Source organism: Simochromis diagramma, unplaced genomic scaffold, assembly GCF_900408965.1.
Source record: "Simochromis diagramma unplaced genomic scaffold, fSimDia1.1 OVJJ01000802.1, whole genome shotgun sequence".
In the NCBI taxonomy this organism is placed as follows: domain Eukaryota; kingdom Metazoa; phylum Chordata; class Actinopteri; order Cichliformes; family Cichlidae; genus Simochromis; species Simochromis diagramma.
Genome location: NW_024387492.1, coordinates 2,125,816 through 2,152,500, shown reverse-complemented (window position 1 = coordinate 2,152,500; position 26,685 = coordinate 2,125,816). Strand labels below are relative to the sequence as shown.

At 44.5% G+C, this 26,685-nt stretch overlaps 1 protein-coding gene across 2 annotated transcripts in view; it reads right to left on the bottom strand.

Annotated features, from left to right (window-relative positions):
* ches1 (checkpoint suppressor 1) overlaps positions 1 to 26,685 on the bottom strand; it is a 62,846-nt gene that overhangs the window by 14,908 nt on the left and 21,253 nt on the right. For both annotated transcript variants that reach the window (XM_040018202.1, XM_040018201.1), the window contains exons 2-4: positions 20,042 to 20,641; positions 7,285 to 7,436; positions 659 to 717 (exon numbers count right to left, since the gene is read on the bottom strand). In XM_040018202.1, the coding sequence (XP_039874136.1) occupies positions 659 to 717; positions 7,285 to 7,436; positions 20,042 to 20,623 (793 nt within the window). In that variant the 5' untranslated portion in view covers positions 20,624 to 20,641. The remainder of the gene's footprint in view (positions 1 to 658; positions 718 to 7,284; positions 7,437 to 20,041; positions 20,642 to 26,685) is intronic.

The window sequence follows — 26,685 nt, the reverse complement described above, 5'->3', positions numbered from 1 at the left end:
TGGAGGGCGCGCCGCAGACGCCTAATGTATCCATTTCCTCCTCCATTTAGGGCTCGGCAGCCCAGCGAGCTCCTGGAGTGCTCCCTGATTGGGATTGAATGTCCATTTAAACGGCCGTCCAACCACCAGGGAAGGGTGGGGGGTGTTCGGCAGGGAGGGGAGGCAAGGAATAATGGGAAATGGGGGGGGGGGGGCGCACAAGAGTAAAAATAAAGTGAGACTGTACATATGTTGCACTAGATGAGCAAAGGAGGCAAGGGGATTGCTCCCCTGCCTCTGATTTGAAGCTCAGATTTTCTTCCTTTCTTTCTCTCCCTGCCTTGCTCGCCGTGTCTCGATCACTCCTCTTCTCCCCCCCCCCCCCCCCTTTTTATAATTTTTTTTTCTCCACAAACTTAGAAAACACTTGGTGCTGAGCCAAGTGTCAGAACTCAGCACTCAGTATTCTCAAGGTGCGCTTCTAAAAAGAGGGATTTGGAATTGAGATGATTGGAGTTGGCACATCCGTAGAGGGTGGAGGGAGAGAGGAGGAGGAGAGAGGAAGCGGGTGAGACAGAGAGAAAGAAAGAAACAGGCGGGAGATCACACACGCACACACACACACACACACACACACACACACACACACACACACACACACACGGAGGTGAAACAGTACCTTGTAGGAGTACTCCTCCGTTCTTTCTGAAGAGGGGACTCCCCGACCACAACGGAGGACTAGAAAGGAGAGAGGAGAGAAAACTGGTCAATCATTTGATCGCGTCGCAGCAGCCAACCAGCCCAGCCGGCTTCATCACGAGGCGGATAGCAAGGCAGGAATTTGAGCCCATAAGCCAGTGCTTCTGATTATAGTGATTAGATTCCCGGGTGTCCCACTGTTGCCATTATTCCCTGTGATTACCTCGGAGAATTACAGCCTCGACGCTGTAGTCCATGGGGGTAATTTCTCATGACAGCCCCCCACCGCCCGCCACTCGTCCATTCACACACATTAAAAAAAAAAAAAGAAAAAAGAAAGAAAGAAATCATCAGCTCGCAAACACTTAACACGCACTCATGCCAGACAGCCATGTTTAAGACCGATCTGTATACTGCGCGACACATTAAAACACACACACAGGAAAACACAAAGCCGGCGACTCGGTTTAGGTGATCATTGCACCACTAATGAGGGAGGTAATGACGGCATTTCTCACATAGACGGAGATATCTCCACTCACACATACACACAAAAGGGATGCTGCTGGATCTGTAATTTAAAGACAGAGCGTGGGGGGGGGGGGGGCTTTTCCAGGTTGAGTGGTCTTTAGCTCCCAGTCAGACGAGCCGTCTGACTGGGAGCTTTTCTCCCAGTCAGACGAGCCGTCTCTCAAACACAGTCAGCACTGGTATCACACACACACACACACAGACAGGGCACAGAAAACACCTGGGGAACGCCGTGAACTTGCTTCCACTCATTTGGAGAGTTTCCTTTGTAGCACGAGTTGTGTTTTTATGTTGCTGAATGAGAGGATTCACGTCTGCACTCGTGAAGCGGTTCTCACCTCGCCAGATGCCGGGGAAAGATGGACGCACACACGCAGATATTTACTGTTCACACACGCATACAAACGCAGCGGAAGCAGCAAATTTCAGCCCCTGAGCCACCTGCTGTTGCCATGGAGAGTTGCCACATTGCGTTGCCACGGCGATAACATATTTTTCCTGTGCTAACAGCCTGTCTGTTTTCCCTAGCCCCCCCCACTCCCGCCCGTCTCACCCCCATCTCTCTCTCCCTCTCTCTGTCTGTCTCTCCCCTCTTCCCCGCCTCACCTCTCTCTCTCCCTCTCTCTCTCAACAAATGGGTTTGCAGCGCGACAGGACCTGACTTATACTACATGTGTTGCCATGGCGGCGTTCCCGTTGCCAAGACGACCCCTGTGCATTTAATGCGGTGGGCGAGGGGCTAAACTCGCCGCTCCCCTCCTTCAACATCCCCTCACTCGGGAGAAAAGGGAGGAGAGAGAACTGGAGGTAGAGACCCCCTCCTCCTCCTTCCATCCAGATGCTGATGGGGTGTGAAGGAATGCACCATAGAGCTGACCTCCTACCCAGCGTGCTCTGTCTCTCTCACACACACACACACACACACACACACACACACACACACACACACCATTACATGTGTCAGACACACACCCATTTAAAAAAAGCATGAACAGCACAGAGCTGGACTGAGACACTTAAGTGAGCAGAGTCTCTCACACACACACACACACACACACACACACACACACGCACACACACACACACACGCGCGCACACACACACACACACACGCACACACACACACACACACACGCACCCATATTCTGGCGCACACAGCACGTGGGGGCTGGCTGCTGTGGTGTGAGTTATTATAGCCATGAAAAGGCGAGAGGTGCGAGCGACAAACAGCAGAGGACAAAGGAGCGTCACCGCACTCCAGCTACACCCCCCCTCCACCCCACCCCACAACCCTTCTCAGCCACTTCCTCCTATCTATCTCTATCACTCCCCGTGTTCATCTCCCACTTCTGTGCTGTATAGAGCGGCTTGAGACAGTCCTTGACCTTAACATAATAGACATGCTGTGCAACCATTCACGGTCATTACACTTCATAACATAATATTCTTGAGCGTGAGAGCTGTTGAGAGAGATATTGTGTTATATTGATTGGACTTGAGTTCCAGGATACATATAAAGGACAAAGCTAATGCCAGACATTGAAAGACGTAACGTAATGTAGCACCTTTTTCAGAGTGAAACGGTAGCGCTACACTTCTGATAAAACACACGCACAAAAAAATCTAAAGTAATGTTTAATAATTCATCTTTGTGATAGAAGATGAGGGTGAAACTGCAATCCAACTTAAAGGCACACGATCTGCATCTGCAAGTAAAGCTCGCTTTGTTTTAATGCGAAACGAGTGAGAAACACTGACAGATCCATCGCCATAACAACCACTGACCCTGTGCATATAGTGAAGAATGGCTTATTTAGTTCAAAGCCCTTGCTGATTCGTAACTTTACCCTGAGTTGCCTGTTTTTTCATGAAATTGGTATCCAAGGTCAAAAACACTAAAAAGATAAGGTGTCATCTTCCTCTCTGCAAAGTGAAGTCAATATTCCTTAAACCTGTAATAAAAAGTTGTAAAACTTGTTGTTCAGCGGACCAGCTTGGTGTCTCTGCTGGGCTTAATTTGGCCCCTGAGCCTTATTTTTGATTTACAGCGTGGAAAGCTTGTAATGTAAACGTTGCTTACGGGTATGTTACATGTTGTTCCACAGAACAAGATTGTGATGTCAAGGTGATAGTGCCATCTTTTATATACAGTCTTTTTAACAAGAAAAAAAGTGCCATTTGTGACCATTTCTTTCTGTCTGCTTGTTCTTCTGCTGCTATGAACGGAAATATTAATAATTCTTGACCTCTGAACTCTTTCATTTCACACCAGTCTGTTTAAACACTAATAGTAAATTCTTTCCAAAGTGCTTATATTGAGTAAAGCTTTAGTTTTTAGTCTTTATGAACTTTTTGATCCAGCAGGTCCAGAGTGGAGAGCATGCTGTGATTGTGCATTTACATTCAACTGCTGTCTAAAGCACACCAACAACTTATCTATTGTTATAACAAATATTCATGTTGTTGAATCAGAGGTCAGAACTGGAGGGAAACGTGTAAATCTCATCATTTCCTCTCACCAGTAATAAGTGAATTCTTATTAACTTCATACTGAAAACTCGGAGAATCACAATAACCTGTTGAATTGTCTCATTTATTCTTCACAACATCGCGTCCACTGTTTTCTGGTGTCTTCTTGTGCTGCAGTACCCTGATTTATATCGCTCAAATCTCTTTGAGTTTTTCCAGTAACTGTCAGAGAAAACAAAGCGCTCACAGGCATCAGCTTACATCGAAACTGAGATTAAGCAATGAAATAACTGGACATACACAGATACGGGGGGATGCTCTTCAGGTGCAGCGTCCCAGTGGACCTGCAGCTCGGCTCAAACCGAGAAACACACTCTCATCTCCTGCTGTGTGCCACGACGCAAATGAACAACTACCCCTCCACACTCCGACCTCTCCCTGCACCCCTCCGCCCTCCCGTCCATGTTCCAAATCCAGCCTCCAATTTGTTCCACTTCCACATACCTCATTGTTCAAAATGACACTTTTACATTTTACGGTGAACCAATTATTCTGTCTTACACAGTCCACTGGCTCTGCAAGCCAACCTACCCGGATCAACCGGGGAGCGGGTTGTAGGGCTGGCAGTGGCTGTGTAGTCGCAGAGAGACAGAAAAATAGAAGGAGCGGATAAATGAAACAATAATAATGAAAAATATTTAAAAAATAAAGCAACTCATAGCAGCTCTCTCTGACGTATCAGTCGGGATGGGCAAAGGTGCTGGAAACTGAGAGGATGGAGGAAGGAGGTGAGGTCAGGAGAGGAGAGAGACGTGGAGGAAACGACACAGGTGGATGCCGCCGCACTGTGGAGGGATGTGTGTGTGTTTGGGGGGAGGCTGCGAGAAGTCGGAGAATAAAGTGAATGTAGACAAAGGGGAATTTAATTGAATGATAAAGTGATGGAGAGAGAGTGAAAAGAGTGGAGAGGGAGAGAGAGGGAATAAATCACAGCAGGGATAAATAAAGAAGATGGAGTACTGGGTGCCCCACTAGTTGTAATGCATGCCTGAGGATGAGCAGGAGGGTGTGTGGGATATTAAAAGAGGAGACAAGAGAGCGAGATGAGTGGAACAGAGGCACAGTAGGAGCAGAGGAAAGGCAAAACAAGGGGGGAGGAAAGAGTGAGGTGGAGGGGGGGAGAAAAAAAGGCTTTTTACCTGTGATGTGCCTGAGGGGGGAGGGAGATAGGAGGAGGGACAGAAGTGTTGTTGCATCAAAAGAGCATGCAAAAAGATTTAAGGAAAGGATGGTGCAGGTCAGGTATATAACGCCTGGAGAGAGTGGGTGTGAAGAGTAACAGATGGAGGGAGAGGATGGAGAGAGTAAGCAAGCAGACGAGAGTGCAGGCTTTATGTTATATGTGGATGCTGGCACCGAAGTCCCCATTTCATTTGCTCTTTATTTGCTTCTCGGAGATCCACTTACATCAGATAAATACTACGAGAATGAACTTATCTCTCTCCGGATAATTTACCCAGAGAACTTTCTTTTTCATTCCACGAGTAAACAGCCACGGCTCCCTCCTTAGAAAACTGTGAAACAAAAGAGCGAACCCACCGAGTGGCACGCACATTCATAAAAAGCTCCCGTTTCCAGCCTTTCATTGCAGAGTATCCACAACTTTTTTAGAAAGAGTCAAACAAAGAGAGAGGTTGAGGTGCTGTGTGGAATTAGGAAACAGAAAAACTAATAAACAGCCGACACCAAAGACTTTAGAGATTGTCAATGTTTAAGTTCAAATAGTTTATTTGCTCATCTTTTGATTGTGGCCACTGTGTGAGGTGGTTTCCATTGTTTGTGCGGCTGAAAGCTGTGCTGACTTTTCCCAAGCAATTAGCCACGGGGACAAAGACTCAGACACAGGGCACTAAACTAATCCTGTGACACAGAAAAATCGAATATTTCTAGTTGACTAAATGCATTTTATCCCTGAGTTTCATATTTTAGAGATGACTGATTTCTCCTCTGTGGTTAGTAGGGCAGGAAGTAGTACAGTAAAGCTGTTTGAGTTTAGGAAAAACAATAACAACGATTAGTGTGATTGCTACTCTAATCTCAATTATAACATAATTATTCAGAAACTTGACAAACTTAAACACTAGACTCACTTTTTGATGTCTTCAGCTGCAATAAGGAGTCAATGAATTTGAGCTGGTAGGTGCAACACTTGATTACCATATTTTTCAGATTATAAGGCGCATTAAGCGAAACAAAACAGTCAGATAAGTCGACTCATTCTTCTTGCTTCCTCCACTTCCGTAACATTGATTCATTAATGTTGAATTCTCTATTCCCGTGTTGTTGCAGTATATTAATGACTAACCTCGTATTGTGGATGGATTATCTCAGTTGTTCTCCTGAGTGAACTTTGGTCCGTTTACAGCATCCTGCCATGCGACTGTATTTGTCTCTAACCATCAGGAACCTTCACGTTAACTTTTATCGAGTGGGAAAAAGTTAGAGTTCATCCTCCAGCTTCACTGTGTTTACGCTATGCTAACATAGCTGTGTCGCTAGCAATCACATAGCACATCATTATATACTAGCTAGCCCAACTTCAGTAACCCTACAAACGTCACTGCTGTTTAGTTTTCTGTCTTCATTTGGAAGTGGTAGCAGAGCTGTACGTTTGAATGTTTTCAGAAATCTCTCAGTCATGCTCAGAACATGCTATATCATGCGAGCTAACTTCCTGCTAACTTCTAACTCTGTTAAATGTAATAACTTCTGTTTTCATGGATGCCTGGATGTTAAACTTCATTGTTACACCTGGTAAAGCAGCAACGCTGATCATTTTGTTAAAGATGAAAGAATTTAGGCAGTTTTTAACTCTCAGTGTTCGTTTGACTTTGGGACCTGAAGCAGACGGAGTTTAGGACCCAGAATACTCCGCGAGGCTCCTGACTACAGTAGCCATAATGCTGTGCGGTGCGGCTTCGTAGCTTAGCAAAGTCGTACTAAAAAAAACATTTGTTTTACAGATTTTTGAGCGCCGTGTAGCACATAAAATCTGTTCGATATTTTAGCTCAAATATGAACATCAGCCGATATCAGTGTTGCTCCAACATTAGGCACATTAAACCTAAAATAAGTTCCGCTGTTATCCCGTTATATTAAGATCATTTGACTTATCATTTAAGCTGTTTTGTTTGGTATATTAAATATACTGTGCTTCACTACTTTAAGTAAAGGAACTCATATGTTATGGTGTCGAAAACGTAAATAATATCACAGCAGCAAAGACTGGAACAGAAATAAAGACAGAATGAAGAGAGATGCTGAAAAAAGCAGAGTTAAACACTTTAAGCATGTGCGGGACTCAGGATGACATTTCTGGAACACCGCTGAATTTCATTCATACCTAAGAGACAATTCAACACGACAAGTACATGATACCTTTGAACAGGTGGCTGCCACAAATTCTCTTGAACGTGTTCATTTCTCTAAAGTCTCTTCAGAGAGGCAAGCATGACGAGAGTCTGGCAGCATCCCCTCCCTGTCGACGGGTTTATCAATTAACCGGCCGAGATTCACTCAGTCAGTGGATAAGAGGGTCCGTCTTACCTGTGGTGAAATGTCTGCGGTAGGGTGGGTGGGGAGGTGGAGGGGGTGGTCAGGCTGGGCGAGTAGGGATGGTACGGCGTCTTCTTCAGAGCCTGGATCAGGTTGTGCCTGTACTCTGGATCTATGGACCACAAAGAGCCTTTGCCTATGCTCTGCAAGACAGCAAGAAAGAACGAAGAGGAGAAAGTTGTTATTGAAGAACAATGACTGCAGCCCAAAGCTCAACTTCAGCCTTTCACAGGATTCCTATTTACCAAACCACGTGCACACACAGCCATCCTGCATTCCCAAGGAAGATAAAACTCAGAGGAACGAGAAGTAAAACATCCTCAAAGCCACCTTGCTCCGCATTTTCCTGTCCGTCTTTATGGAAAAAGAAATCATGAAGCTTCTTTCTGATGAGGACGTAGGCAAACTCTTTAACTTTCTCCATTCCAGATGGTGCGTATTTTTAGATCAAAGCGGCTCCCCCCCTCACCTAATGAAGCTGTCGGCCCCCCAACCTGAGTGAAGCCAGCCTATAGATTATAGAGAAGGGTGCCATGAAAATAGACTGTCTCTGTCTCTCAGAGCCTTCAGCATGCTTTCATCTGCCTTGTCATCTGAATTTGGAAAAACTGGGTGGGTGGGGGTAGAGACAGAGGCAGAGATTGGGGAGGAACGCACAAAACAAAAATTTAAGGTGTCGTCCTCAACTCAGTTTATAGTGCTCTGTGATATTAAAAAAAGGTACAGGCTATGGGTGGGAAGACGACGGGACTCCGGGCTTCTGATTTTCAGTCGATATGAAAGGAAATCAAGGATGCAGGCTTTATTTTAGAAGTGGGGGGAACCAATCAGTAAACACCTGGAGAAACAAGCACCAGACATAAAACTGGTTTAAGCCACTACTGCCAAATAGTTTTCCCTGTTAGTGATGGCACTTTGAGGAAATGTCTCTAAGAGGATAATGTATCAGAAACAAGCGTTGGAGCCGCTCTGCTGGACAAACTATGAGATGATGCAGTTTCTACAACACCCCAGCATCTTTTCCCCGCCCCTTTTTAATGGCCACTCCTGACAATCTCCTAATTCTAGCCCAGGAATCTATAAAGAGGGAAATATCACAGTTATGCAGGCGAATATTAATTAAGGATTGAATAATCACCATATTGCTACATTAGAGGGTCAACCTCTTATCTGTAGTGGTACACAAACCACTATGCAAATCACCCCAGTTTAGGGTATTGATAAAACCTCTAATTAATATATTCAACAAAGGTTTGTCTATCAAAGAAGATTTTACTAATATGTGAATATTTAAATCAGGAGGAAATGACAGGATGTCGGCTGGAGTTGGATATTTGGTTGTAGCACCCGATCAAATCTGCAGATAACACATGAAAGAAGCAGCTGCAAATAGTGGCTAATGCCTCTGCACTTAACTGGAAAAGTGTACAGAGCTCTCTTAAGTTTCAGTCTTTTTTCCCTCCTTTGTCAGAAGAAATTCGACGAGAAAGCTTTTCCTCTCAGGTTCCTGATCAGGCCTACATGTGAAACGTATGTATTTTTTACACTTCACATAATGAAAACATTTATTTGAAAAACAGGACTCAAAGGCGAGGGAGCGATGAACTACATTTCCTGCGATGCTGTATGACCTGCTTTCCTACAGCTCTGCTCCGGTTAAACATTAGAGCAGCAGGCCACATATACACTAACCAAAAAACACCAATATCTGATGTCTTGCAGCACAGGTTCAAAACTTCACAATCACGTCTGATATCCAACTTTATCCTTCAGGCTCCATCATCTCCACCGAGCGGTGACCGTGCAGAACCTCGTGTTTCTCTGCGTGGCTCTTCATCCTTAGATGTCCACAGAGTCAAAAACTGTGCTACGGGCTGCTGCAGCTCCCGACCTTGTAAGAATGCAAGAAGCTAATAGGATGTGTGCGCACTGTTGATTTGTGTCCCCCCGTCTGGATCTTTGCATTAGTATGTCAGTCGTGTTGAACACAGGCCATATGTGCCTTGTTCTGCTCTGTGTGTGTGTGTGTGAGAATGTGTGTATGACGAGTTCCCTGGGGAGTGTGATATTACCCAGCGTGGTGTGCTCCTGGGAGTGCTTCTATTACTGCCAGCAACGCCTCTCCTGGAGAGCATGATATTACACACACATACACTCGCTCCCACAGAGGTGACCCCCACTGGGCCAAATTTCCCCTTGCACCTCCAGCTCGCCAGCGTTTGTATATATACCTCTATGTATGTGTGTGAGTGTGTGTGTCTACTGTCTGCCAGCCGATTGAATCAATGCTCTCTCCAGAATCTCTGTCTGCTGGGGCTCCCGCCGCTGCCAACCAGCCAGCGAGCCAATCAAAATGCTTAATCTGTAGCCTATCTGTCGATAGGCCAATCACAGGGCGCATCTCACAGGAAGGGCCCGCCACCTGGGTTAGAACAGTCGCCTTGGCAACAAGCATCATAATCTTGGAAGCTGGAGAAGGTGAAAAGGACTTTTTTTGTTGTTTTTTAACAAATCTGCAAAGAAAGGGGGTTACATTTTGTGAATTTTCAGATCTGATATATGAAAATATTCCAATCTAGAAATTTCATGTGTTTCCTCTCTCCTACATTTTTTAAACACTCGAGTGCACGGCTGAAACAAGGGTGCGTCACCCGCTGTTTCCAAATTGTGCTGTCCTATCAGTTCATCCACAGGTGGAGGGTACAGAGGGGTCTGCATCCCCTTTCTGGTACTTTACTCATGACCTCCTGAATGCATCATTGTGAAAACATGAAATAATACTCTAAAATTCACTGAAAGCTAAATTTAGATGTCAAATTTGAATGTTGTTTGTTATTAATTCCCACTCGTGTACCACAGTGGTTTGGTGTACGGCCTGCATTCTCTAACTCATTTAACGCTGCAAAAATAACCTTAAAACAGGATGTGTGACACGCTGTCCTTTGAGTCTTCCTCTCATTAGAATAAACCAAATCTACAGTTGTCACCCTCCTGCATTTCTTTCAGCTCCATTAACTTGTACTGAAAATTTGTGCTTCAGCAAAGCTGCCAAATTATTAGAGGGCGGCCACGTTTCCTAATCCAGACGTATGGAGGCAGGAGGCGTGTGCACAAGCTGAACCATTAGGACTGAATTTACAACCAGCGTTCAAGTAGTTTGGTGTTTATTTTCAACAGAGTTTTACACAAACTGCAACCTGCCTGGGACGCATCAGGATGTGAGTAAAAGACAAAAAGGGGAAGAAGGGGGAGACAAAGGCGGGGAGACAGAGTGCGAGAGGGATGACTGTGTGTTGCTAACATCTGTTTCCTGTGTTATATAAGCTGTGGGGGCTGGTCTCACTTCGAAATGGGAGATATTTAAAAAAAAGTAGCATACACTCCTCACTACATGACGAAACATCACACATATCCTGACATAACCTACACTACACTTTAGTGTTCCCCTCATTTTAGATTAAATCTATGAGCTTTGTTCACATGAACGCTGAGCCTTCAGATCTCATCGCTTTCAACAGGTTGTACTGTGACTGCTTACGCTGATTCTTCCACATCCACGGCGACACGTTCATTATACATTCACTTTGGCACCGTTTCACTGCTGTCCGTGCTGCTGTGCTTGGGAATGCTTAGAAAACAAAGTCAGCAATGCCGGTAATTTGCTGTCTGCAGTAAATTTGTTTTCATCTGGAAAATGGTCAAGTAATGGCAGCAGGGGCGTGTGCCACATTCCCCCCGATAGTGAAAATGCATTCCCAGAGTGTTCAAACTAAAATGGGGTCAGCAGTGTTTTTCCAAAGATGCCGTATGCTACACTTTATAACAAAACAAACGATATCTGTGAGCTCATGATGTAATTCAGGATGTTATACTTCTCTGAAGGTGATGCTGCTGCTAATCAGACACAGCTTTGCATGATCCACAGTTCAAAACATCTTTTTTGGACTCATGAATAAAGATCTGCTGCCTCAATCAAGCTGTTTTAGCTGCCTTTGAGCCCTTCCTTGTGATTGGCTGCCCCTTACAAACCAAAGGTTTGAACAGGAGGCGAGTTATCTGCTCTCAGCGACATCATCCAGAGTCACGAGCACAAAAACACTGTGTGTGATGTACGCTGACCTCATGTTTGGAATCTTCTCATCAAGTACAGCAGCGCTTCCATTTTCCTGAAATGTCAATAAAGCTCATCTTATCTTATCTAAACAGCAGAAGGCAAAGAAAGGTATATAATAGGCCACTTTTAAAGTTCTCCAGATAGAAACAACAGAAACGATACATTCATCCAACTAATACGTAACGTCTGAGTATATTTAAAGTGATCTCATGTTCCTCAGTGCCACAGCTGTACGTTAATCTCGCATTAACGTACAGCATCGGCTCATTTTCCAGTCAATCCCAGAGACATCATCATAGCTGTAAGAACCCACTGGCACTAAACTTCCATCTTCATGCTCAGCTGAAAATAGTACCCAGCGACGTCCTCCCGTCTGACTAATGTTTGCTAAAACTAAAGTCTACAGCTGTTTACAGAACTTACCTAACAGTTTTAAAGGTTAAGCTCGTCATTAGAATGAAATGGGCTCTGGCGCTCAGTGTCACGGGTCTGAGGAGTCAGAAAGCAGCCAGGAGTTTTAGATTTGTGTCCAAACTGCAAACAAAACGTGTCCTGTGACTATTCCTCAGCACAGCTGTATATCCTCAACTATAATTACAGCTTTAAACAGTTTTATCATCATTAATAATGGCATCCATACACCACGGAGACCCATTTCAGCAGTTTGCAGTGGCTATTATGAGAAGAGACAGTAAATTTTGTTTCCAACTCAAACAGCGAAATGAGATTAAAAAAAGATGCATGACGCAGAGAGCACAGAGCTGCCACTCTGCGTGGAAGCATCAGTGTAAGAGGCTTTCTCGTCCACCGTGCAACATGACTTAACCTACACCACCAATCCAAAGTATCAGGCCTGCGCACAATTTCATGACGGACATCCTCAGATGCGGTAAATGCTTTAACCCCGGCTTTTTTAAACCCTGATTAACCCGCTGCGACACAAGGATCCATCTTTACTTACACAGAGATAATCAGGAGGATTAATAATATACCAGAGGACTAGTGCAGCATGGACCAGATACATGTCTGAACACTAATTCAGACACTGAGTAAAGCTGGAGATATGATGTCTGCAGCTCACGAGCACAAAGTTTAATGCAGAGTAAAGAGAGCTGAGGGGGGGAAAAGGAGTGGAAAAATACAAGAGGGCGAATATTCTTTTGAAAAAGGGTCCTCGAGACGGACAATTTCAGCACTCGTCAAAAGCCCTTTGGCAACAAAAGGACAAAGCGGCACAGTTGGGAATGAACATTACACGTTGGCCGGACAACAGGTAATGTTTTTTGGTCAGGACGTAGAAAAACCGAGCGGTGTAATGCGCCGAAATGTCGTCTACAGGTGTTACGAATTCCCTTTTCCTCCACGGCCGACAAAGCTGTTTCCCACGTGCTTTCGATTGAGCGGAGTTCTGCTCTTCCCGCGCTGTCGTCATTCCTTCATTTCAGTTTTGGTTTTTCGTTGTTTGAATCGGTGATTACGTTTGTGTTTCGTCAATAATACGACAAAGCAGACTCTAGAAGACCCGAATCTGTTGTTTCAAGGCTCTAAAAAGCTGCTACGGCCGATTTCACGAGTTCTCCCCCTCCAACTCAAAAACACCACACATATAAACTCTGACAGGACAAGAGACACAAACTGGACTGAGCCCAAGCGAAGCGATTCCCAGAGTGCTTGTGATATGCTGGGTAATTAATTAGAGCGAGATCACCGGGGTTTTGGTTCCTCCATGGCTTGTCACGGTACCTGTGGAAAACCTCTCCCAAACTTCCCAAGCAGCAGTCTTCCAGATGTTTACAGTGCGTCCCAAAGGCTGCACTGGAGAAGGGCAATGAGGTCACAAGGCTCATGACTTGTGAATCACAATGACAGAAGCAAACTTGTTGCAGAACAATAACACATAGACAAAGGCAGAGGTGCGTTTAATGACCGCTGTCTTTTTTGGCTAAAGGCAGCAATTACATCGTGCCTTTTACGGTGGACTTTGAGTCATGTTTTCCTTGTTTTTAGCTCATTTTTTGGCCTCCACTGACTCCAGAGCAGAAATATCTGGTATATTAGCTGCTAAATGCGACACTAGCTGCAATTTGTTCCACTGGCTGTTATTGAGAAGGTAAAGAAAGCAAGGGGAGAAGTCAGAGAAGCCCTACCAAGCCCAACCTCACAATCCAAGATGGCAGCAGTAAAAGTAAACAGAAGTAAAATTGTAGATCTTCTGCCCCGTACATCACTGCTGTGTATTTGTCACCCACACACAGAGCACAGACCAACTCTATGTGTCAATATTCTACAGAGGTATTTTTAAGAGAAAAGACAAACACTGCATCTCTATCTGCATTAGAGAGGAAAACAAAGCCTGTTTTTCACTGCTCTTCTGCCCACTATGACTGGAAACATCTGATGCATAAAAGCAAAACATTCACCTGAAAGATGCTTTAAAAAACTTCAGTCAAGGAGCCGATCCTTGTGAATTTATCCTTTTTCAGTTACAAGTTGAATTTACGTGTTTTTTTCCTGCTTGCAGTTTTTGTTCCACATACGATCTTATATGCATACCTAAAGGATCCAGGAAAATCTACCTGTAAAAGCAAAGTCTGGAAAAATCAGTACAATATGTTTGGAAATTTGGGGGTTTTCAGCGTTTAGATCGGCCGATGGTATCCACATATCCTGCACCCTTCATTTCTTTATATCAGGGTCATTTTACACCGCGGGCCACGTACAGCCTGCGGTGCAGCAGTGAAACTCCCCTTTCTGTCAGTTTAAAGACGTTACATATGTAACTGTTTTTCTACATGTTCTCCCTCTCACCTCTGGGGCCGGGGGCATTGGGGATCAACAGGTTAACTGTTTATGGCTTAATTATTTTGTGTAGTGTGAACGGCCATAAGGGAGGTTTTTATCAGTAGGAAAAGCTGTAAAACTTGTGCTTGTTTGAGGTGAGCAGCAGATCAAACACATTCAGGCCTGTGAGACTCATTCAGACACTGAGCCATGGCTCTGTGCTACATGCACACATTTCTGCATCTCTAGCATTCAAAGACACTTTCTATATAGTTTATTTTTATGTAATATTTAATCTGAGCTGTAAATGTATGCTTCCACGCTTCAATGATTTTAAAGTCTGGGTCCTTAGGAGGTCGATCCATGACTGATAGTTGTATGTTTGTCTATCCAGATGTGGTTTTTGTGCATTAACAGGCATCACTGTCGTTCTGAAAAATGAAGCCAATCTGAGGTTTTCCAGATGGTATTTCACAGAGGATCAAAATTTAATTGTAATCTTGTGTATCGATAATTCCAGCACCACCGTCTGAAATGCAGACTCAGATGATGTCAAAGTCTGAACATACTGACAATCTGAACCAATCTACAGGCAGTATTTTAGGCCTGACACTTATCGTTTATGTCGTGACCATTTTCTTTGTAACTTTGTCATCAGATCCATTAGTCGAGCAGAGCGACTCCATTCTTTACAATACTCGTGTAGATCATCACTCGTGTAGTGAGGAGTCAAGCAGCAGCTGGAAAGTTCATGAACATAAGCTTTTTTATTTTCTACTTTCAATACAACTAACATACAGTATGTATGCACACAGATATCTTCTCTTTGGATGAAACGAGATATTTTTACCCCATTACAAGTGTTGCTCGTCCTTTAAGGACCTTTCACCTCAAACTGGCTCAAACTGTCGTCATAAATGTTTTGTACTTGTAAATTAAATGCATAGTTGTGAACTGAGTTTTGTGACCTTGTAAACCAAAATATCTGAAAATTTAATGTTTGTGCATCTATGTAGGGCTGCCACAAACGATTATTTTGATAGTCGACTAGTCACCGATTATTTTTGCGATTAGTCGACTAATCAGATCATCATCCATTGGATGTAAAAGTACAGCTTATTGCACCAGCAGCATCTGCTCTTATATAACTATCATTAGCTTACAGCTTTAAGTGTTTAAGGTGCTAACTAAAAATAAAGACAAGATGATAGTTTATTAAATTTTAATGACATTTGCAGATTGTTTCGGTGAAGTTTAATAAACTCCTTGCTATCTAAAATATAACAGGACACCGGAGTATATTCTCGAGCATCTCACACTTCTGATAATCAGCTGTCTGCTTGACGTTTATTCAGCTGTGTAAAAACTATAACTTTAATCTCAGCCAAACCGATTTACTCAGGAACAAATAAAATACTAAAAAAAAGCCAAACAATAACATTTTGAAGTTTCTAAGTGACTTATATGTTTAACCTGAGTAGTGAAAGACGGCGGTGGGTTTGAAAACGATTTGCCGGGAGTCCGGTGTTCTCACGGCTCTAGTGAGCCTTGCCCCCGGCTAGCTATCGAGCTAGTGGGTAACAGACGTCTCCGAAAACGTCGGAGCGCTTTTGAAAATATGCGGTGTCTTGATAAACTGAGCAGATATTTGAGGTTTACACAGCTACATTCTCGCCTGAAAATATGTTAAACGTTTATTTTGTGACCCAGAAAGAATAATAAGAGTAATATTAAAACTAACTAGCTGCCGCCATTGTTGGAAACTGAGCTGGGCTGCGCTATGAATTCTGGGACACAGCTTCTTCTTCTTCGGGGTTTAACGGCAGCTGGCATCCTTGTACATGCAGTGCTGCCATCTTCTGTTTCAGTCCGTTATTACACTCTTAAATCCTACTACTTATTCCTGCGTCTTTTGTGATCTTACAAAGCTTCAAACGACGCGTCGACTATTAAATCAGTCGTCGACGATTTTGATAGTCGACGTAATCGTGACTAGTCGACTAATCGTGGCAGCCCTAGCATCTATAGATGAGAATTTGTGTGTTTGTAAGAAATATTTATACAAGTTACAATTTTTTTTGATAAGATCTGGTTACAGATACCAGCAAGAAACTTGTGTAAAACTCTGCGCTGAACTTCCCTGGCTGTGTGTGAGTTTCAACTTACGAGTACGAATTTTGACCCAATTTTTCTTCCTTTCAGCTGATTGGTCAATGTTATGTCAATCACAAATGTAACAATCCAATCAGAGAACAGAAAGGTTTGGCTGTGGGTGGGGTGCTTTACTGAGCTCCAGGTCCTGGAAGGGTAATACAGTTAGGACCAAAATTTGAGCCTATTGGATGCTTAAATTGGCAAAACTGAGAAGGAAAAATATTTAGGTCACAGTGGCTTACACGACCAAAGTCTGGGAAAGTCAGTGGTTTTTATCAATTTTGACTGAGACTTAATTAAATGTTTTCATGTCCTGGTGACCAATGAAATGAGAGTGGCACAAGATAGATAAGGCATCAAAACAACCTATCTTCAAACAAGTTGTTTGAAGATAGCTGCTGAGTTGTGAGATCAACTGTGAGAAGGACTCAGACAGCACCCTCAGTATCAGCCCTGGCTTACTAACACTGCACTCTAGAAAATGCAACACAATCATATCTGTGCTTTCCCCCCCAAAATCCAGCAGTGGTAGTTTTGTGACTGCAACAAAGTCCCGACAAATGAACATCAAAAACCACCTTAAACTAACAGATTTTCCTGTGCTCACTTCAAACACTCTTCATAATGCTTCGAGTGCTGAAACATAAAGGCATCAAGGACGCCTCTCATCTGAACGGGGCAAGGTTAAGTTAGAAGGTGACACACTTAAGTGCAACACCGAGAGACTTCGCAGCGAGTTTCAGATTACAAAACTGCCCATTCTCTCCGCTGTGATTTCATAAGAGGCTTTCAGAGATATATCGCTGACTGTGTGTGTGTGTGTGTGTGTGTGCTGTTACAACACTCATCCACAAGTCTGAGGGCAACAACACTTGTCATTAAGGCATGTCATTCAGCACAGTGAAGAATCCTGTTTGTAAACAAAGCCATGGCAACCGTGGTACTCTCTCACGCTCTCTCTCACAAGTTTGCACTCCCACACGCAAAACTGACACACACACACACAGGGAGCAGTAAGCTTATTCTAAACTAGTCCCCATCTTGTCATCTGCCTGGATATGACCCAGAAATACAGCCACTGGAACAAATAGGCCACTGTCATATTAATCTCCACCTCTGTAAATTGATGGAAATATAATTTGGTGTGTTCAAAGCAAGCCGTGTCTGCACGCTTTGCCCATCTCTCTCTCTCTCTCTGCCTGGACAACGATAACTTGACCTCCCCTACACCAAACCCCCCTCACCCCCACCCCAACAGTACGTAACACATAATGACGCCCCGCAAATAGAAAAAAAAAGAGCGAAAAATATCTTACACCCTGTAATTGCACACTCAACTGAAAAAGACTTAAACAGGTAAAGGAAAAAGCAAAGCCGGGAGGGAACAAAAAGCTGTATTCACATGCAGATATTCTCACTGAAAAGCTTTGAATGGCAGAGTCTGACTAAAAATGACAGAGATTCTGTAATTGCAGCTTCAGATAAAGCACAGCACTTGGCAGGTAGAGTAAGAGTCTGCAGAGATGTGCCCTCATTTCTACACCGGCACAGCGCATATGTGTGTGTGAGGCTTTTTAAGCATTCATGCATGCTTGTGAGTGTGTGCGCACTTGTTTGTGTGTCAGACATGCCCTGTGTGTGTGTGTGAGCGAGAGAACGAAATAGGTTTGAAGGGTTAATTAGTGTGCTGTCTTAAACTGTGTGCAGTGACAGGAAGACAAGACAAGCTGTCCTTGCCAAACTCACCTCTACACACACACACACACACACACACACACACACACACACACACACACACACACACACACACACACACACACACACACATATGTGCATATAACACTAGATGAGGACGTATACTCTTTCTCCCCCACTGAACACCTCAGTGCCCATTTCAGGCTAATGTGCACACACACACACACACACACACACACACACACACACACACACGCGCGCAGTTGCCTAAGTCAGTAAAGCCAAATCAGTTTTCCCGTTGCTACAGCAACAGCATACTTTTATATCAACTGCAACCTTGTTACTATGGAGATATGTATACAAGAGAAACTCTGTGCCGTTGTAGTCAAGGGCCAGATGACAGCATAGCGTGAGGGCGTGTGCACAAACTCACACACCATCCTTCATCCATTTTGTTCTCTCTTTCTTTTACACACACACACACACACACACTCACACACACACACACACACACACACACGCACACACACACACATGCAGCTCAGTCAGAAGAAAGAGTTCAGATTCACACGCTGGTCAAGGAGAGCACAGAGAGCTCTCATATCTCCCCAGTATGATCGCAATCAGCTAAACACGCAAAGCTAGCATTGATCCTCACTGTTTGTGCCCAACCTTCCCCGCCCACCCCCGACACCCTCGGGCGAGATGAAATCTAAAGTCTGTTGGCATCTGTGTTATTAAATCCTCCAGTGTTAATTTAGCGCTAATTGAGTGAGGGATTCATTCCCCGTTTACCCCGAGTCTTTAATGGAGCAAAATCGGGATGAGAACGCCGGTATAAAAGACTGTATCAAGTCTTAAATCAAAAGCGAAATGCTGTTCCCACTGGGGAAGCACATATCATCGGAGTGAAAGAGAACTATGAAAGCAGAGATCATCAACTATTGATAAGGCCGAATCTGGTACAGCTGTAGACAAAATACAGAATATGTTTGACTTCAAGTTGGATATGCCTGCAAACTCGCTGATAACTGTCTGGCTGTGAAATAAGCTATAACCACACACGAGAGAGCGAATAATGGGCCTGTGTTTACCATCTGGCTACAGTGATGCTGTACATCACAGGTATATACGATATAGATTAGGAAAAGAATGAGGAGTAAGGATGAAACGGTTCTCCAAATCCATAATCCGTGTTTGAGGGCACAGTTTCGATTCATAACTCGTTTTTTTATTTTTTATTCATGAAATGGAAAGGCATGATAGCTGGATCACGAATAATCTATATCCAGCTCTTCACTACTACAGCTTTCACTAGACTAGCATGTTATTCCACATGCATTCAGTGCATGCATACAGACCATCGTGGCTCTGCCTTATCAAGTCTAACCTGCCAGCTACCATCTCGAATGTTTTACAGGACTTCGGAGCGCTGTAATTCTGCATCCAAAACACTAGTTGGCAGTGTTGAGCCTTTTCATGTGCATAAATCAATGCTTTCTATGGTGCTTGCTGAGCTGAGCAAATCATGTTCGAGCTATTGAGCAAAGATTAATTGCACAAAATGAGCATCAAAAAAGTGCTGCGTGCATTTCCAAAGACAGCACAGGCAGCATCTGTATTTCTGGGAGTTTCTTTCTCAAAGTGCAAAATTTAGGAAGGAGAACATTTAAATCAAGCGGATGCACAATTTACTGCTAACTGTCCCGACTGTCCCATTTGTTCTCCCGAAGTACAGCACCGGCAGTCAAACTGGGAAACAAATAATCCTCGTGATAATCTTGTGTAATTTTGTGCATGCATGTGGAAAAAAAGAGATGATTCAATGAAAATTGTGAGCAGTTTTGTATCAGATTTGATTGGCAATTCAGTTTTTAAGTCACTGAAATCATGCAAATTCATCATCTGATGATGTCAATGACTCGACAATAAACCTCGTTTTCCAAACGACCTTGGAAGGAGCGATTATGCAACATTCGTCAGAGTAACGTTGAAGTTCTTTACCTGGCTGCGATCTTTATCCACCTTCTTGAAGCACTTGTTGAGCGACAGGTTGTGGCGCACTGAGTTCTTCCAGCCTGTGGGGGCGCTTGCAAAGTAAGGGAAGTGCTCCAGAATCCAGCCGTAGATATCCTTCACCGGCAGCCGCTTGTTTGGCGCATCCTCGATGGCCATGAAAATCAGGCAGCTGAAGGAGTACGGAGGTTTTCGGTTGGCCCCCGCCGTCAAGTCGTACGCTGAGTGCGCGTCACCGAGCAGGGGGTCGTCTGGGGAGGGAGACGAGGAGGAGGGCGAGCGAGGGTGCTGGCCATCGGGGTCCTGCAGAGGGGAGACGCTACGAAGCCCAGAATGGCTGAAGCTGTTGAGGAGGTCCGTGCTCTCGTGGAGCCAGGAGAGGCTGGTGAGCTCTTCGTCTTCGGCCTTGGAGAAGGAGGCGGACAGGGAAAGGGAGAGGTCAGCCGCCTCGGCTTCAGACGCCGCCGTGGCGGCGTCACCTTGCCGGTACGGCGGGCTCATGCCCTGTGAGGCACTGGCTCCACTACTGGGGCTCTGGGCCTTCTTACTGGGGGGCATGGTGGGTCCCATCCAGCCCAGGGCTCGCTCCTGTAGGCAGCAGAAAAGAGGGGTTTTGGGGGGGGAGCAGGAGAGAAAAGAAACAACATTAGCTGATGAAACTGTTGGTTCATTCATTTTTGTTAAAGGCCAAAGGGTGGAGGCACGTAACAAGATTTTGACCACATTCCCAATTAGGCTGCGTTAGATCTGAAGGAGAAAGTATACATCATCATTTCTCTCCTGGGCTTTCTATCCACTTCTGACTGAAACAGCAAATTTAGTGCTTCATCGGTTGAGGAAATCCTGCCTTGTACAACTACCCTCTAATTACTAGCGTAACAGCAAAGTATTGACATTACATGGGGTTGCTGTCATAACATATGAGTACTGTTAAAGGTCTTGTAGTTGTGGGGTCGCAGAATCGCTGGTGATTTAACATCTCTCCAGCAGGAGAAAATGTAATTGTCAAACGTGCTGCGACAAATGAGTGCAGAAGAAGAAAAAACCCTTTATCTGGTGGATTTGAAACATTAGAAATGGAGTCCGACGGTCAGACTTAGTTCCACAGCAGGATGTGATAGGGATGCGATGGGAAAATTTGCAAAGAAAAGAGCAAAACAAATTACAGCGTGAGTTCAAATCTATCCCTATTCTAATCAGACCGTTATTCTGCTAACATAAGAGCGATGCTGTGCTCGTTACACGCAGGCAGAGCGCCGTAATTGAAGGGGAACGGGTCTGAGTATCACACCACAATCAGAAGGCTCACAACCGGGCCTTTGATTGTCCTCTAGCACAGACAGCTGTGGGAAGGACCCAGGCAGCGGCTACAGCAAAATGTAATCTGCTCCGCTCGCTCTCAACACGTTTCAGAGACGAGACACACATGCCTGCTCACACACACACACACACACACACACACACACACACGTGAAAATGCAAATCTAAATCTAATCTGCACAGGTCCGGATGAACATGCAAACACGAGCAGGGGTTCTAAAAGGTTGTGAACGTAAAAGCAGATGAACACACACACACACACACACACACACACACACACACACACACACACACACACACACACACACACACCATTAGGACAGGGGGATTAAGTGGAGATACGTTCTGGGCGGCCCCCGTGTGGTGCGATCGCTCTCTAATCCAAGGTGATCATCAGCCGATCTGTCCCCTCACTCTGGATGATTGACTGACAGCTGTCACCCGTGGCGAGTTGTTGCACGGTGACAACTGTCAGCTCGCTACAGCGTTGGCCCGCTGCGTCGCCATGGCAACAGAGCAAAACAACTCATCTCCTTTTCTCCTCTGCCGCGTCTCCCTCCCATCTCGCCCTTTTCTCACTTTTCTCCCAGCGCAGATAACTCTCTTTAACGGTGCCGACGGGCTGCAGCGGAAGGACGGCGCTAAATATAGAACAGTGATGTATAGCGCTTGCTCCACGTATAGCCGGCCAGCCTACAGTCACCTCGCCTGCTCCATCTAACGGTCTCCACGGGCGCAGGAACACGCTCGGCGAAGCTTTGATCTCGTTTCTCTCTTCTCTCTCGTCCCTCTTTTCCAGTCCTCGCGCTATTTGACAGCACGCGCGCTCATTCAACAAGCTGTACCTGTCTGAAGGTACAGTGTTGCTGCACCAATATTGACATTGAGCATAATGAATTCAAATTGCCCCGGTGACGATAGCTGAAAATAGTGAGAGCACAATCAAAGGGATGGGCGAGGTGGGAAGAGTGCTTGACAGGCTTTTCAAGGTGTGCGTGTGTGTGTGTGCGTATTTATGCGTGTGTTTGACAGGCTTGTCACGGTGCATGTGTGTGTTTGTCTTGAGAAGGAAGAAAGGGCATCAGAGTGACATTGTTCCTAGTAGGAGTCCACCGGAATGCAGAGATGGCTCAGATGCTCTCTTTCTCTCTGTCTCCTCTTCCTCCTCCTTGTTATGTTGCCATAGCGGCAAGGGGGCCATGAAACATTACGGCTGACAGTAAAGTCATCTCATTTTACTGTTGCTATGACAACAAACTCCTCACTGTTGGTTGGGGCCATCGCGAGCTGCCGCCCAAGCCTCGTGCCTGAGTGTGCATGTGTGTGTATGAGGGGATGCATGTGTGTGTGTGTGTGTGTGTGTGCTAGCATGTCTCCCATGGGCTCTCATAAAGCTTAACACACTTGCTTGGCTCTAAACAAACTTTCATGCAACTTCTACTGCGAAGCCCTCAGGACCAACTGCTAAAGGACAAAGGCAGCTATCGCTCAAGTTCAGGCTAAATAACGCTTGCTGCGAGTGTGCGCGCGCACGTGCTAGAAGCATCCTCACATTTGTTTGACAGATGGGACTGTGCTATTCTCTCTGTCTTCTTCATTCGCTGGATCTCCTTTGTGTTTGCATGCTTTGTTTTGATTTGTGTTCGTCTCTGTTTGGCATGTCCACATTTGGCTTAGCGTGCGCATGTGTTTTTTTTCTGAGTTTGTCTACGTGTGTGTGTGTGTGCATGTGCGCATTGGACTGTAAGTACACTGTCTGACTAGTTGTCTAGTGCATTCTTCATGCAAGTGTCTGTGCATACCAATACAATTACAAGCAGCTGAGCTCTGTACAGTGTGCCTGTTCTCACTGTTCCTCTGCACCCTGATAATATAAACTCTAAAAGACACCATTCAATAAGAATGAAAACTCCATCCAAAAGGAAAGTGATGGGCTGTGCACTCGCAAATGTTATGCTGCCATGAATTCAGAATCCACGGGACTCAGGTAAGAACTATGGATGTTTGGATAAGGTATTTACCCGGAAAGCTTGACAGGGTATCCGTGGAAATTGGCCAATCTATGATGTAACTCAACTGTTTAGGTCATCAACTCAACTCATTCCTGTGGAAGCTCAAGCTTCAAGTTAGGTATGTCAACAATTTGACTTAATATTTTGAAATTCTGATTTCTTTTGCATCAGCTCTGCCAGTCAGGACGCTCCATGAAGGATGCCCTTTTCCCAGAAGCAGATGACGCATATGCACGAGCACTCGAATAGTGGCAGGATCAGTGAGCTACCAATGTGAACAAACTGGCACAACGTTCTTCAGCTTTGAATGCCTTCTAGTGAACGATAACATAGCATGAAGGTTTGGAATCAACATGTTCATGTTGAACTGTTGGACAGTGGATGCCTTTAGCTTTCTGCTTCCGGGTAACAAGGAAATGATGTAACTTCACAAAGTTTCCTAATTGGCAGAGCTAACTCGAAATTAGTTATTTTCTCAAAATGGCATTTTTTTCATATATATTTGAAATATTACAGTATCCCATACTCTTGTATGGAAAAACATAAGTGGGATTCAGACTGTTAATTTTGTAAAGTAGTGAACACACCTGAAGCTTCATTCCTTGGAAAAAAAGAACCAAGCAAAAGGCTAACTGTGAGCTGTGTTTAGGAGCAATTATGTTTTCTTTTGAAAGGGCCTTGCTTTCCTAAGTCAGTGTGTCTGCCACAGTTCCTGCTGCATGTTTCCAGCTCAACGGATCCTCGGCTTTCGAGGTGTGCAAGATTTAAAATAAAACGTTTTTTTAAATCAATCCGGCGTTTTTTCATGTCACAAGTGTAAAAAAAAAACAAAACAGGAAGGAAACGATCAGAATGCTATTTTAGGTTCAAGAGCTAATAGTGGATCAATTAACTTGATTGAACAGAATGAACAGATTTAAAAAAGGAAGGAAAATTGAAGATTTCAATGAGCTGAACTGAGAGCTAAGACCATTAAGACCTTAGACGGAAACAGAGAGCATCATCGCTCTGAAAACTGTCAGCGACCTTGATGTACCCCCGCTGACCTCTGACCTGGCAGTCTGTGTAGCTGAAGGCAGAGGGGACCAGTGTTTACATGGAGGGGAGAAGGTTAACAAACGCCTGCAAGAGTGGACAGGCTGTACGCTAATTCATGCGCTCTAATTGACGGTGTAATCATCTCGCGCTGCATTCATGCTCTTGCAGACACTTGTCTAAATCACATGCCACTTTTACGTAATCCTCAGAAGATCTCCGTTCCCCGTTGGCAGCTTTTTCTGTCTTACTTGCAGTCGTTCACAGCGCCGAAAGCCAGAGGAAACATTTCAATAATATCCTTCATTTCGCCGTCTTGTTGTGGAGTCTGCTGTGATATTAGCCAAACTGACTTTCAGCAAAATCCCCAAGTCATCAAATTACAAAAAAAAAACCCACATCAATGCACAAATAATAAAATAAAAGCCAGATAGGCTGGAGACATGCTGTCAGCAGCTCATTTAGCTCTGCTCTGGGCCTCAGTGGATCAAGCGACTCTTACAACTTTGTCAGTTTGATGGTGGCTTGTGACACAAACTGTATGTCGTATGTCATATCTTCCCGTTCCCCCTTCTCCTTGTCAGTCTTTACTATACAGCCCAATAAAGCAGGTGCCACGAAAATAATCCCCCCCGCCTCAGAATGGAGTAGTAATAGTAGTGCAGCAGATAGCAGCAAAGAATAGAATAGTGGCTGGTAGGAGTTATTACTTTGCAGAGGGGTGAGCTGAACCTTGTGGCTCCTCTGGCCACAGTGATAAAGCGGAGAGTCAGATGCACCGAGGCAAAACTAATCTGGAGTTTTGATGACAAAAGGACGACCTTTATCCCTCCTACACATATACCGGATGGATGGAAGGGGAGAAGAAGACCAACAGAGAGAAGGAGAAATTGAGAACTCTCTCAGAGACTGGGAAATAATAACTTCTGCTACATATGTGTCAACAAAGGTTGTAGGAACCCTTGTGATGTCCTCAATTTTCAACCCATGAAATCATTCCCCCGTCCACCGTCTGCATTTCCTGCTTTTCCCTGGTGACAAATATCAGGGCTTCTGACTGCTTTAAGGAAGCGGAGCAGGGCCGATCACATCCTATAAGGTCTCACTGTGTTCTTCTTTTATGTCATCCACGACAGCAAAGAGCTACGGGATGAAGGTCAGGGGTGAGGGCGTCCCTCAGGACGCCTCCTGACCCCTCTGTGCTGGCGGCTGCTCTCAGCTGCCTGGCAGCTAAAGCTGTTGCAAACACATGTGCATATGAACGTGTTACAACTTGATGCCTGTTCTTATTTTTACATCTGTTGGCTATTTTCTTTGCTTGCATTTTACCTCAATCAAAATATAGTAAATGTACATTAAGTGACCCGCTCTTTGAATATTTAAGGTTCTTCTGTTACAGGTTACATAGTCAATCATAGACTGTTTGTTTGTTTTTGCATTTATTGTGTATGTTTATTGTTTAAATGAAGAAAATACACTCATGTTATTGCACTGAAAATGTAAAAACTATTCCACATCCTGTTTTTCATGAATATTGATATGTGTACGTGAATGTAGGCAGCCTGTATAAAGTTTAGTTTGATGTATATAAGGGGGTGGGTCCTGACAAGTGCTAACATTTACACCATTCATGAGTTATGCCTGCATTTAGTTTTGTACCTTGTTTCTATTTATTGAGCTTATTTATAGACTGTGGTCAGCAGCCGGCTGTCACAGTCACCTGTGGTTTGCAGGGACGATGCTGACTTGCCTGCAACCACTGCCGGCTAACCACTGAGTGCGACACAAGCCAGAAACAGTGAAGGAAACACCTTCAAAATAAAGGTTGTGCCTTAACAACTGAAACAAATGCACTTCAAAGGGACAACTTTTAGTTTTGAGGTGAAAGTTTCTGATTTTCACTTCACTTTTAACCGTTTCCGAACCGTTCGGCGAGTAAACAGTCCACAGAGAAGTCAGACCGCCTTCTATGCAAACTATAGTCAACTGCAGAAATCTACTAAAGAAATAACAAGGTCATAAGCCTCTTTTCCACTAGTACCAACTCGACTCCACTACACTTGGTTTTGGTCCATTACAACTGATTATGTGTGTGGTATTGTCATAGCAACGCAGCCAAAAGTCCCATGACACCATTTGTATATAACACAAGTACAACACAACAATGGAGGCCGTCTATCTGCTGCTCAGTCTGAGGGGACCACAGTGTTTATTTTTGTGTAGCCATTTCTCTCGCTGCCACATTTCAAAAGTGGCAGTTTTGAT